The following is a 14,341-nucleotide window of genomic DNA, read 5'->3' on the forward strand; positions in this document are numbered from 1 at the left end:
GTAGTAAATAATAACTTCCTTATCCATCTGAAATCTCAGTGAGAGTTTTAGGTACACAGAACGGAATTACCAGAGCTGGCGCGACCCCAAGGCAGCAGGGCTAACATCTGTTCCCTTGGAAAATAAAACAAGAATTGTAATACCCTCTAGCACTCAGAAATTCCATTTTATACCATTTCTAAAATATGCCATCTCTAAAATCATAGCAGTTTTTAAATCTAGAGTCATGACTGAAAGGCATTCATTTCTCTAACCTAACTCAGGTATTTCTGCAGTGCTGTCTTCTAGGAAGGAAGAGAAATAAATCAGAATCAGGTCTCAGAAAGTCTGTAGACTGAAGCTGATGCAGGATAACTAATCTTTCTGTTCTGACCACTGTGTATATCGAGAGAATATGCTGCAGCCGAAGGCTGTACTATGGTGAACTTCATCCTCAAGCCACCGGGCAGCTGAGGGCTTGGAAGTATCCATGGAAGAAGTCTGCTTGCTGTTTCAAATGGAGGTGTAGCAGATAGAAGCAGTACCATCTGTGAATTTGCCATGTTTTTTTTTCTTCTCTTAGTGACACCAGATGCAGGAATTAACTATACCACTGAAAAATACTGTTACTCTGGAATGTCCATAATTCATAGAATTTTGCCTATATGTCATTTCATCTGCGCTCACCTGGAAGCTGTGCCTGTATGATAGTGTACTTGTTTGAATCACACGCCATCTGCCAGGTAACAATAAAAGAGCCTAGCTGGCTCTTCAAGACCATCACACTCCATCTAGTAAACGCTCACATTGCCCATCTGGGCCCACGGCCCAGTAAAAACATGACCTATACATATATATCTGTATCTGGACACATTTCTATGGAATGAATATTATCTGTTAGTGATCTGCTCTTCAACAAGGATAATAAAATCTGCTTCAAGAAAAGCACAGGCAGGTGGAGATGCCATTAAACTCTACATGCTATTAAACAAATTACAAGAACAGGAGGCACTGGAGACTGGAACTTCAGAACTGCTCAGTGATGCAGATTATATGAAAGCCTTTCAGGAAATCCTTTCCCATTATATTCTCCTAAATACACATTTTCCTGCAGTATTCCTTTCCAGACTCATTGCTTTTAAAAAAACAGGTGTGTGGGGTGCAGAGACATGCTATGGATTTAATTCCTCTCCAAGGGCATGCCCATCCAGAACCCAGAACCTGCAGACCCCTCATCTGCCCCGTCTGCACTCAAGACTTTTCTCTCTAGTGGAAGGAGCAATCTTCCTCTACAGGCAGAAATACTTGAAAGGGGCTTGGAATAATTTTAACCTGCACTATATAATCATAGCACTCTAAACAGTTGTTTGCTAGTCTACTGTAGTGACTAAGAACTGTATCAGGTCCTAGAGCATTTAAAGAACCTAAGACTCCCTTCTCCATCACGCTTCATTTTCCTCCTGCATCACCCTTAACAGCAATATTCTAGTCCTTCCTTGGGAAGTTACAGCTGCAGTTTCAGTGACAGAAATGGCAAAATTTCGCAAACAGAAAATTAGGAATTTGCAACATTGTCAACACCACATGACTTGCACCAAATTTTCAATTTTTGATTATATTTGCAGGAGAGATGCTGTCAAAACAGTTCTTGTAGCATATATTGAAAATCCTGAACACTTTTTCAGAGGTTTGCATATGGAGAGGAGAGACATGCTGTGCATAATCTCTTGTTGATATGGGATCATCACCAAAGATCCACACTGATGCGCCATCTGCCTTTGACAGTAAGGTACTTGACGTGGTTTGAAGCCACGGTATAAATGGATGGGGATACTCCGGGATTTCTATTGTTTTTCAGAGATGACGTTTCATTGGAACACTTATTGCAAGAGGGTCACTTCTGCATAAGTGTCTTTTAGCCTTTATCTTATCACCTTTTTTCAGAAGGCACACAAACAACATTATGTTAAAAAGAACTTGCTGAAGTAAGGCACAGGGGTCTACTACAATGAAACAGGGTACATAACATTTTTCCTGCTTTTTCAACTACATGCTGGAGGGGTGACAAAGAACACCTTACCTACCTAGTACTTCTGTCTAAACAGAACACAAAAGGCCATCTAACCATCAGGAGAAACAATCTCTTTCTGATGCAAGAGATACCAGGAACCTTAGTTCCTATGTTGCTAGTCCAGCATGTATAGGCTGTCCCCTCTTCCAATATTTTTTGTCAAATGGCCCTGTATACCAGCCTTAGACAAAACCAACTGGCACAGGAAGAAACTGTCTTGAAAACTCTCATTAAAACCACTGATATCCTCTTGTAGTTTATCTGCTGGTCTAGAGCAGGACAGAACTTCCAAATTTAGTAAATGTTTTTTCTTTAGTCTTTCATCAGTCAAATTCAAAGAACACAGAAAAGAAAAACAGAACAAGAAAAAGAATCAACCCCAAACCCCAACATTCCTACCCCCCAAAAAAAAACAGCCAAACAACAAACAAACCAAACCAAAACCAAAACAACTGCACAACACAACAAACAAGATAAATAAAAGGTGCAGTAGAAGCAGATAGCTACAAAATCAATCACACATCAGAAAAAACAAGGATGGTGGAACTACTGAAACGTGCTTTGTTTCTTCAGAACCTTGAAGAATTATGCTGTGAAGCAGAAACCTGCACCATCGTTTAGGCAATGCAGTCACCTTCACTACAGCTTTTTTTCTTTATTATTTGTAGGATAGCAACAAAGCAGCTTCTAGCATGTATTATGTAGTATGTAAAACACTGTCTACGTACAGACAAAATAGAGCAGAGAAAGCTAAGAGATGTTAGTCAGATCTGGGAAATGTTTCACTAGCTTTTCTGGAAATCTATGTTGTTCATTTATTTTCATCAAATATTGACCTATTAGAATAACAGATGTAGTAATAAGTGTTCTACAACTTCAGACTAAATCCTTTTTTATTTGCCACCTACTAAGTCTATTAAATAATCAACTGCTGATTAGCTGGAGGGCTAATCTTGAAATGTCACAGTTAATCTCAGTTCTCACTTTTAAAAGTTAGGATTTCCCTCTGCATGCAGTTTTACATTGTTGGCAGATGAAAACATTTGCACTGAATTTTCCTAATGAGCAAACACTGTTTATGACCCTGTGCAAACTTGCTGTTGGCTTACTTTAGCAGTTCTCTATTTTGAGGAGTCTCCAAAATGAACTGGCCATATAGAGAGCAAATTATCTCACCAATCCACTCTAAAGCTCTCAGTTGCTAATCTGAGTGGTTTAAATCCAGTCAGGTAACTTGTTCACTCACTCCCAGTGAGTGGTGCCGAGCTGACAACAATCGAGGTCCGTGTCCCCCCCCCCCACCGGGGCTCTCCCCTTCCCCACTCCCGGAGGAACGGGGAGGAGGATCGAAAGAGTGCAACTCCTACGGGTTGAGACAAGAACAGTCCAGCAACCAATGTACAACACAAATCACCACCGCTACTATCAACTACAACAATGATAAGGGAAAATAACAAGGGAAGAGAATACAATACCACTGGCCAAGAAAACGAGTACCACCCGGAAGCCCGTGTCCTTCCGGGTAACTCCCAGTTACCCCTCACCCTGGCCATGACGTGCTGTGGTATGGAATACCTCCTGGCTAGCCCGGGTCAGGCGCCCCATCTCTGCTTCCTCACAGCTTCCCCTCCTCCCTGGCAGAGCATGAGCCTCACAAAGTCCTTGGTCAGGGTAAACATCACTTAGCAACAACCGAAAACATCGGCTTCACCAACACTGTTCTCAGGCTGGAAGTCAAAACACAGCACTGCACCAGCTACCACAAAGGAAAAAACATGACTGCTACTGCTGAACCCAGGACAATAATGCACTGGAAATCAGGAGTGAGTAAGGAAGTGGGAGATCCATCACATTTATCTCCACTGACAGAAGCTGAGATTCAAAGTTCAGGAAAAGCAAAAAGATGCAGGAGGTCTTGCACACAGCTAGACCCAAAGTATTTTTCTTTCTTGTTGTAAATATGAAACCCTGTAAAAGGAAGCAAGTTCTGAAAAATCAAAAGGAAACACAAGGCATCGAGTTCAGAGCAGTTCGCATTCATAACCCTTGGGGTCAGGTGTGGAAAAAAAAGGTCTGCCAGCAGGCACATGGGATTGTAAGCACATGCATGTGTCCGCATACATACATGTATGCAGTTTCCTGACTATGGATTTTGCTGCTTACTGAAATTCCTCATATCACCTAATTATGTATAATGCTCAAATGCTCAAAATTAAGACCAAGTCGAATTTGATGGAATATTTAAAAGCATTGCTCAGGAAAAGGTATCTCTACAGTATTAGGTATTTCACTGCACACTAAACCTGCACATCTTCCCCTTTATGTACTTTTAAAGTATGAAAAGTAATTTTAAAGCACTATTCTATATTAACAAGAAGATACTTGATTTAAAATTTCTGCCTTCCCCCCAATACTTTTACTATCAATCAGAAATGAAAAATAAGAAAATTTGACTTCAGATATATATAGCTCTTGGGAGTTAACTTAGAGCTGTAAATTGAAAATTAACTACACTGATCAATGCCACTACAGAAATATTTGCTAGACTCCCATATTAATAATAAATTCACTCTGCTAAAGTCCCAGACAATTCCGTCTGATTCTCTGCCAAAGACCGATGTATTCCTGAATTTACCAGTCTTAGTGTTTGTTGTTTTTCCAGGATGGATGACATTAAATAAATATTTTCTCCCTGTTCCTATTCTGATGATAATTCATCCTATATTCTGAGATTCCTGTACAGCACAGTGACTACTGAAACCTGGAAAGCAGAGGAAAGCTGCTAAAATCAGTATTTTGAAATAATCAGCATCAAAATATGAAATCAACTTCATATCAATAAACTTTTTTCCAGTAATGAAACATGACTGGATCCACTAAAATGCAGAACACCAGGGACACACTTGAAAGCTATCTCATGGCTGCGGTTTCAAATGTGTAGCAGGTACTGTGATGAAATTTTATCCTACAGTGCTTGAGTCTCTGGCTGGTCTCTGGCTGACATAAAAGGAAAGACAACACCGTCTAATTTTCTTTCTCCTCCACTGCATTTTTTTCTTTTTTTTTCTACAGCACACAAATAATAGAAGGCCATAGGAATGAGAAATAAATTAACAATTCTAAAGCCTGTTTTATAATCACAGGTAAGAGCAATAAACTCAATTATAATACCCTACTGCAACAGCTGCAAGACTTCAAGCGTAAACCAGGGAGAATGGTAACATTCATGACATTTCGTCAGTGACAAAGGTGAAGTGATTAGAGAATTAGAGGAAAACTTTTTAAAAAATCATTTCATGCTCTGCATAAAAAATAAATTGGAAATTATGTCCAACACTCGTATTTTTCCTACCACTTGGCTACCCCATGGAAACAATACAAACTTTTACCATATGCAAACAAATGTGGTATTTAATATCTTTCCAATAGTAATCAATATTTTTTGCTAACAAATATAAATATTGTTGCAGTTGTAAGGTACTATGTAACCATCCATAGTCTTTACAAAGAGTGAAATAATAGAAAAAAAAATGCTGAACCAAAATCTTTCTGTTCTCTAGATGTGTTTTGATTCAGTATGCGCTAAGTATGACTCAGTATCCTGAGAAGACAGCATTAATTCTTCACTAATTATAAAGTCTACAAAGTTGTTCTATGGTAATATTACATAAAATAAACTTTTTGTTTTATTACAAAATAAATTTAATTTTTTTTCACGTATCTGATGGACATGCTACAGGTAGCATGTTACAAACTGCTGTAAAATTTAAATGCAGATATATAGACATCTCATATATATATTGTTTCTAGTCACTTTATCACTCTCGACTGATTCAAAGTAGTAACACTCCAAAAGAGACTGTAGGAGATTCTCCAACTATAAATTATCTCCAATGGCTCTACCAGCTACATAAGGGGACTCCTCAGATACCTAGACTGTCAACAATAAACAATAAATTGTGTGAGCACTTCTTATCTTTCATTTTCTGACACAGGTTATCAGAAAGAATGTGTACTACTTGAGAAGAGGGATATATTTAGCAAGGAAATAGGAATCTGGCAGTTTATAAACAACTAGAGTAGCAGGATTGCATTCAGTTTACAAAAATGGCTTTATCTGGATTAAGAGAAGAGGAAAAAATTGTTCAGAATCCTTGAAGAGTTTGGGTTTTCTTTTTGTTTGTTTCAATAACTTTGCCATTAAATAGAGCTCTTATAAGCAAGGAATTAGAAAAATGAAAACCATGAAAGCCAAATCAAAAGAGTTCTTGTCCTGAAAACTGGTAATTGCAGATGCATCTTTCTAATCATACTATACCTTACATGAGTTGAAAGCAGTCAATATGCTGGAATCTGACTGCAAAATCAGGACAGTGATTAACAAAACTCTAGGAACATCCCTGCAGGTCTTTTGTTACTTCACACTGAATTTTTGATCTCAAAGTCCCTTCTTAAAATAGCATCCATTTTACCTTTCAAGAAGTGTAGCAGATAATTATATTACTGTTTTCTGATAAAACACCAATTATATGTTTCCTTGCTCTATATTCAAAATATATGAGAAAATTATATGATAATCAGTATGACTGTAAGTCAGATAAGCATGAAGGAAAAATAACAGAAAAAAACATTTTGCTAAGAGAAAAAAAAAATTCTAGGAAATTAGCAGAACCTTCAGGAATGCTTAAGGAATAGCTATAATTTTCTTTCCAGTAGATTCCTCACAGTAGCATTAGAATAAGTAACACCTATGTACTGAGTTTATGATGTACAAAACTGGATTAGTCCTTTCAAGTTTTCTTTTTAATAACCTAAACTGTTTTCTAAGTGTTGTGTCCTAGGGAAAAAAAAAATAAAGCAGAATAAATAATAGAAAATTGAAAGAATGACATTCTGTGTAATCAGGAACTGGCACACTTCACTCCCAACAAGTCTTCTCAAAATTGTTTAAAAAATTCCACAAAATCCACTAAATAGTAATTATATATTTTTTTTGTGGTTTGCTAGAAATAATTGAAAGAAAATAAAACTGAGTAAAGAGATTTATTATTTACCACACGACTGTGTTTCTGATATCATATTCACAGAAAGCATAATGAAAGATTCCTCAACATATTTTAAATATTTAGATTCTAACCTACGGATTCGTGTCTAACTTCTCCTTTTTCCTAATAATTAACAACATAGTTTATTATATCATTAGATGAGTTTTTGACTATTGCTAAGATTTAGTCCTTCCTTTTATTTCTTCTTTTTTCCAGAAACTCATTTTATCTTTGGCATAGATACCCTAGAATAAAGGAAAGCCCTTTTCCTGTTAAAAATATTTTTTTAAAAAGAAATTTTGCACTAAAATCCTTTTTCTGGAGGAAAAAAAAAAAAAAAAAGAGATTTGGTACTCCAAGACTTAAAACTTGTGTTCCAGTGGAAGTTTTAAATTAGGTCACAAATGACACCAATATATTAGACTGAAGAATAAAAGGTTTAAAAATATTTCTGGTAAGAAACAATCTGTTCTGAATTCAATGTTCTGAATACTTCAACACAAAATATTTAGTATCGTCCCATTAAGAACTCTCCTTTACACTATCTGGAACTTTGGGTATTGTTTGTTCTAATTATAACTGAAGAAAATGTAGGTGCTACAGATTTTCTTCTTTTCATATCTTTCTGATTAAAATGCCTTTTGTGAATGTATTATAGGAACAAGAAGGATGATCCTTGCAAATGCCAGATATGGGTTATGCCTTGTCACGATGATTGGTGACAACATTAAAGAGAAACATTTTACAAAATGCCTCAGATAAACAGTAAATGCAGTGAATAATTGTGCAGTAATTTCTTTTTAAAACATTATAACTGAGGGAATAAAGAAAATAAACACAGCTGAGTGTAGATGGTGAAACATTGATTCATTCCCTCCCTAAAGGGATGCAGTTCATATATGAGTTTTTGCTTGATCTCTGAAACTTCTTCATCTTAGGTTTTAGATTTTTTTAGATTTTTTTTTTTGTTTTGAGGGCGGAGCAGTGAAGGGCAATTAAGCAGTGCAAATGAAACCTATAAAATTTAATATAAGTGGCTGTCAAGACTAAACAGCAGGCAGAAAGGCTAAGATGGGGAAAGAAAAAAAAAAACGGAACTAAATAGCAGTGTACAATTTCAACCTCATAGCTGCTATTGTTTTATCAGTCCTGCTATGGATGTAGTGGGATACCAGATTCTTTTACTGAAATCTTCAGTCAAATTCAGTGTAAAAAGGAAACAAAATGTATACTCCACAGGTAACTAGTATTTTCTTTTTACTTGCAAATCCTAAATTAGTTTCAATTACATTGTGAAACAAAACATAGACTTCTTCAGCAATTAAGAAAGATGTCAAAACTTGAGCCTGCACTCACTGTTGATGTCTACACATAGGCATTTCCTCCTTGAACCAGTTTGCGAGATGTATGACAACCTTAGTTCTGCTACTTCAACATCTGTTTTGAGGTTAATTGATAGGAGATTTTCTAACTGTGATTTTCAGGTCACATTCCAGCTACTCCTCAACTAATATAAAAAAAAAATCACATAAAAGGTCACTGCCACTTCCAGTATCTGGGGTTCCCTTGAGACCACTCTGAGTTGTTAATTCAGATGACATTCATGCTTAAAAAGCTGATAACTGGCATCAGAAGACAGCTAATGAGCAAGAGCCTCAAGGCACCAACATTAATTTCCAAGATAAAGTAGAGCTATGGAAGCTCTGAAGATATAAGAAACACACAACACACAACAGTGTTTCTTTTTAAAAAAAAAAAAATTTAAAATTTAATATTTGTTTCAGATGCCGACATAAATTCACAAGCCTCCTCCACCCCACCCCACTTCCAGTTCAGGACTTACCGTTACCCCAAAGAAGTTGGTTTCATTCATAGCATCCAGAAAAATTTTTCCAAGTTTGTGATTTGTGTAGTTAAAATCTTCAATTTTTTGATGCTTATTGGTGGTATTCAGATACTTCATTGCCCGCTGCAGAGTCTTGGCAATCACCCATATTCCATCATAGGCATACCCATGGAATTTGCTGGATTGACCATCACCACGCTTAGCATTGTATTCCTTTTCATATTGCTGTGGAGTCTGCAGAGGAGAAAAACTTCAGTTTTACTTCAATATTTAATATTTTACAGAGTTGCATCCAAACATACACCTCAAACTGCACCCTCCAATTCAGAGACATGCATGACTAACACAGAAATGGCCACCAAAACAAAAATTAAGAAAGAAACTAAAATTCCAAAACCATGTGCTGCCTAACTTACAAGACTGATGGTGAGACTGGGAGGGAGGTCTAGGAGATAGACTGAAAGGCAGCTGTTGTGCTTCTCTTTATGAAGGACAACTTGCTTTCCTTTTAGACAAAAGGCTTCAGTTCAACTAAGCTACCAGAACACTGGTGAGCCATAATACTAGAACAATTAGTCCATATCCTTGCAGATTAGTGGTCTGATTACACTTTATAGGAAATCAAATAGACTTTATTTGAGCAACTATTTGCCTAATATGAAATCATGTGAGTGGCAATTTGTTTATGTTTTACAAGTTTACTATGCTTTTTATGGTGTTCTATCTTATGATGAGTTGCCTTTCTATAAAGTTGCCTTCCATGCTCACTCAGCAAGGCATGAAAGACAGATGAAAAAAAAGATGAAAAGCAGCAAAATCAGGCATGTTTATTCATTGGCCAGAGTTTGCATTAATTTGTTCTGTGATAAAATGTTATGCTCCTCATGGAAATACTGCATATTTACATACTTAAAACAAGTGCCTCCACCCCCTAGTTCTGAGAGGCACAAATCACCACTGAAATTAGCAATTTACTGGATTAGGTTTAAATATGAAAGTTTCCTGTTTCTGTGTTCAACTATTGAACCTGACATGACACAGTGCATACTACTGCAGACAATAATTCAAGCTTTACTGTACATTTAACTGTAATGTTCATACAGGGGGAAGAGGACAGATGTGAGGCAAGGGACTTTACTGCTTCCTTACCCTATAGAGAATTGCAATTGACTTCTAAATTTTTAAAATTTGAAAAATGGTGGAAAGATAAGACTGACCATGATGACTGCCAGCTATCTTTGTAGAAGAACCGTTTAGCTTCACCTCCTTCCTCAGTGCTTTGTTGTGTCAAGACAGTGGTGAGACAACTAACGATTATAATAAAATATATGAAGGAAAAATACAAACCCTTCCTGATATGGTCTTCAACATTTTTGAGCTGAGAGGCTCAAAGTCCACTCCAATATAACCTTCCATGGCTGCAAGAAGATTTTTGCTGAGACACTGTGAGGAATTAATCCAGGATTCCCACCAAAGATTTTCATACCACCCTGGAATAATCCACTGATATTTGCTGCCATACATTTCTTCTTCATAAGCCTACAAAGAAAGCAAATTAGAAAAGCTAATAGACACTGCAATAGACATAGCGAACATAAAAGTGACGGTTTTCTGTTCATTTTTTTCCATTATTAATGAAATTATGGCATAATTAAAGGTTACAAAAATATTTTGAACAGTTTAGGATAATTACTTGCTAATAATGAAGACTCCTTTGTTGCCGATTTCTTTCTTTAAAATTCAGGTTATGAGAAGAGAATTTTCTAAAACCTGTTTTACTTTCAATAGACCATTTATTCAAAAACAGAAAAATAAAATTCTGTATTCTAAAAGTGGGGGAGATAAAGAAGAACATTAGCAGAAAGCGCAGTATTAGCATATAAAATTCTCTATAAGACAACTATTATGTGAGTGGTAAGACCACCATGCTGCCATGTTTAAGTTATCATCCTAACATCATACTGAAGACCACACAAAAACAAGTAAGCTTGGATATTAGACACCACCAAATTATAATGTTGCAAATATGAACTATGTGACTGTGCTAAAACAGAGACCACAGGGATGTTGAGTAAGCAGTTTCTCCTGGGGAGCATGAATCAGTAGTAAATTGATAGAGCAAGCAAATCTCCAATTTCTTTTCAGCAAGAAATTTCTTCAGGTGAAATTCTATATTGTTTGGATACTGAATATAGCCCACTGTACTCCAAGATGTTGAGGTGATGGTTATCTCTTTTCAATACGTAGCAGATACATATAAAAGGTAACAGAAATACTTTATTACTCAGGCACACATGTTGTTGTGCCTAAAAGCTTATATATTCACAATAGATATTCTGTTCCATTGTGAAGATTGTTCTAGGATAAATTAGCAAATTTTCTCTCAGATGTTTCTCTCACTGTCTTTTAACTAGATATTTCTCTTTTGACATTTCAGCAAGACTCCATTTCAAAACAGCAGGCTTCATGCTTCTTTGGCTCCTAATAGAAGCAATACTGGAGATACAAGACGTACAATAAAAATTCCAATTTTTAGTAATACATGGTGCAACCTTAGAGCTCTTAGATCTTACCCTAACTGCTACATCTTCACAGAAAATGTTACAGAAGGAGGAAATGATAAGAATACAAACAGGACATATTAGTCATTCAGAACATAATCGTTTTGAAAAATATCCCAAAGATCACAGCAAAAGCTTATCAGGTACATAAAGATGAATAGTAAAAAATACAAAAAAAGACAGCCTCCTAAATATGTTAATATCCAAATTAAAATTGTGATTTAAATCTGTGAAGGCCATTATACTGGTGCCAACTCAGTTCATAAACATATTGTGAACAAAGAAGTTTTGTTTGGCTCCTGGTTGCAGAAGTTTTGTTCAGTCAAAATCGAATTTAATGCATTTTCATACAATGTCACCTGAAAGTGCTTCTGTCTGAAACCCAGTGTATCGCATCTCACATGTTACTTATTCCATGTTCCACATAAATTATTTGTCTTTCTCTAGATCATTAATTCTGCCCTTCCAGAATCACCTCTGCTTTTGCCCTCCTGCCCATCTCCACTTCTGCTACAGCTATGGTGACACTGCCCCTCAGGTCCAGCTGTGAGGAAAACTGCAATCCCATCCTGCAATACTTCCTGATTCTAAAAGAGTTTCCATTACACAATTAGGTCAATCAAGAGCTTTCAGCAATATGGTGTCTTTTATTTGACAGTTTTAAAATCACTGAGGACACAAATTGACACAGAAAAGTGCTTACAGAGAAGGACAATCTTCTGTAGCTTCCCTTGTTCTATAGAGACAGAAGTATCAAATCATGTGTTGCAAGAAAATATTGGCTGCAAACTATCCTGAAATAGCTGTTAGAATTTTTCTGTTTGCATAAGCACTTAAGCCTGTTTCCTGTGTAACCTGCAAATGTCCTGGGATACAGGATTAAAACTGAAAGTTTCAAAATAGCTGGAAATTCCACCCTGGAAACAAGGGATCACTCCTAATAGAGTTGCACTCAAGCTTTCACCTTCCTGCAAGAATGTGGTAAAAAAAAAAACAAACAAACCAAAGAAACAAAAAATATACCCAAAACGAACAGACAAAAGCCAACAACAAATGCTTTAAGAGCTGGCAGCTTTTCATCTGCTGGAATGATAGGGCTTGAAGGGCAGTCTGGGAAAGACAAAAGGACCAAAACTAACTCCTCCAAAGCTGAGCACCACGAGCATGCGCTCATTTTTTGTAGGGACAGTTGCTAGTGTTCAGGCATTTCAGTGTCTGGGTCCCAGAATATTTATTTCAAAACAATGGGGTTTTGCCACTACTTCCTTCCTGTTGATTCTGTTAAACAGAGATGATTTTGATGCTTTAAAGATATGTTTCCTTGAAATATGCAGATCTTTCACGAAATGTTTGAATGCAGACACAGACCCCTTCTTACAGGTTTTACTTTCTAAGGGGAAGATTAGTTGGCACGCAAGAGCAGGGCAAAGAAGGTTTACAAGTGCTGTGTACCATTAGAAAAACATAAAGTAATCACATATCTTCCCTAATCTTTCCCACATGCCCTATCTAGGCTGCAAAACACTGAGTTGCTACCAAGCAGCCAGGAAATTGTCCTGGACATTTTTTTTCCCTTGTGAGACTGAAGTGTTTTGGTTTGGTTTTGTTTTTTTAAGTTTTCATTCTTGTTTGAATCCATAAAAAGATGCATATTTGCAACAAAGAAATTTCTGTAAGAGATCTTTCTATGTGTTGAAAACAATTACCTGAGTTTGTGTAAATGTGCCTGCAAAATCTTACTCTTATTGAGTTTCCATCATGTCATCACAGACACATTCTGTATGCCACCCTTTAGAGAAAGCCTATAGAGTTCTAAATTGCAATGAATGTCCATCTGTTTCTCATTAAAAATCAGTAGTGCCTTTAACTCCCAAAACTCAGGAATAAAACTCTACCAGATCAAGGAGAGCAGAGACAAGTTCTGTTGGATCAAAAATGCTAATTAAGTCTGGCTTTAGTTATTACTGAATGTTTACTAAAAGAACCACTTGAAGCTCATGCAGTGACCTATGGATAACAGTAATCTTCTTCAACTGACTTCAGACAGATAACTGTATCAGCAGGCATCAGTCTTGATGTGCACATGACTGTACTGCAATATCTCTATGGCTTGAAAATCAGCTATTGGAAAAATTCCTGCTAACAATTTTTTAAAAGTAAATTTTCTACAGAACTGAGGATTTCATTGGGAACATGCAAAGTCAAGCTAATCCAATTTCAAATGGAAAAAAAAGTATGTCTATCCAGCACAGTTGACCATTTTGATTGTTGAAGCATTAAGTTTTGAGCAAAATACCTTAATTTCCATTCCATGAAAAACATCACATCCATCCCACTGAGATGAAAAAAAAAATTAGGAAGCCAAGATTTACCATAGAATTAAAACTGCTAAACATCTATGACACCAGTGTTAAATGAATAGCTAAGCTTATTTAAATCATCAAATCATAGAATAGTTAGGGTTGGAAAGGACCTTAAGATCATCTAGTCCCAACCCCCCTGCCATCAGCAGGGACACCTCACACTAAACCATGTCACCCAAGGCCGTTCTAATTTGGCCTTGAACACTGCCAGGGATGGAGCATTCACAACCTCCCTGGGCAACCCATTCCAGTGCCTCACCACCCTCACAGGAAAGAACTTCTTCCTTATATCCAATCTAAACTTCCCCTGTTTAAGTTTTAACCTGTTACCCCTTGTCCTGTCACTACAGTCCCTAATGAAGAGTCCCTCTCCAGCATCCCTATAGGCCCCTTCAGATACTGGAAGGCTGCTATGAGGTCTCCACGCAGCCTTCACTTCTCCAGGCTGAACAGCCCCAATTCTCAGCCTGTCTTCA

The 14,341-nt window shown here is 36.9% G+C and overlaps 1 protein-coding gene across 3 annotated transcripts in view; it reads right to left on the reverse strand.

Moving 5' to 3' along the window:
- GABBR2 (gamma-aminobutyric acid type B receptor subunit 2) overlaps window positions 1-14,341 on the reverse strand; it is a 448,751-nt gene that overhangs the window by 220,454 nt on the left and 213,956 nt on the right. For all 3 annotated transcript variants that reach the window (XM_062608972.1, XM_062608975.1, XM_062608974.1), the window contains 2 exons: window positions 10,289-10,480; window positions 8,939-9,175 (listed from right to left, as the gene is read on the reverse strand). In XM_062608972.1, the coding sequence (XP_062464956.1) occupies window positions 8,939-9,175; window positions 10,289-10,480 (429 nt within the window). The remainder of the gene's footprint in view (window positions 1-8,938; window positions 9,176-10,288; window positions 10,481-14,341) is intronic.

Source organism: Pezoporus occidentalis, unplaced genomic scaffold (assembly GCF_034315485.1).
Source record: "Pezoporus occidentalis ecotype Australia unplaced genomic scaffold, CSIRO_AGI_Poc_V1 ctg132, whole genome shotgun sequence".
Classification (NCBI taxonomy): Eukaryota; Metazoa; Chordata; class Aves; order Psittaciformes; family Psittacidae; genus Pezoporus; species Pezoporus occidentalis.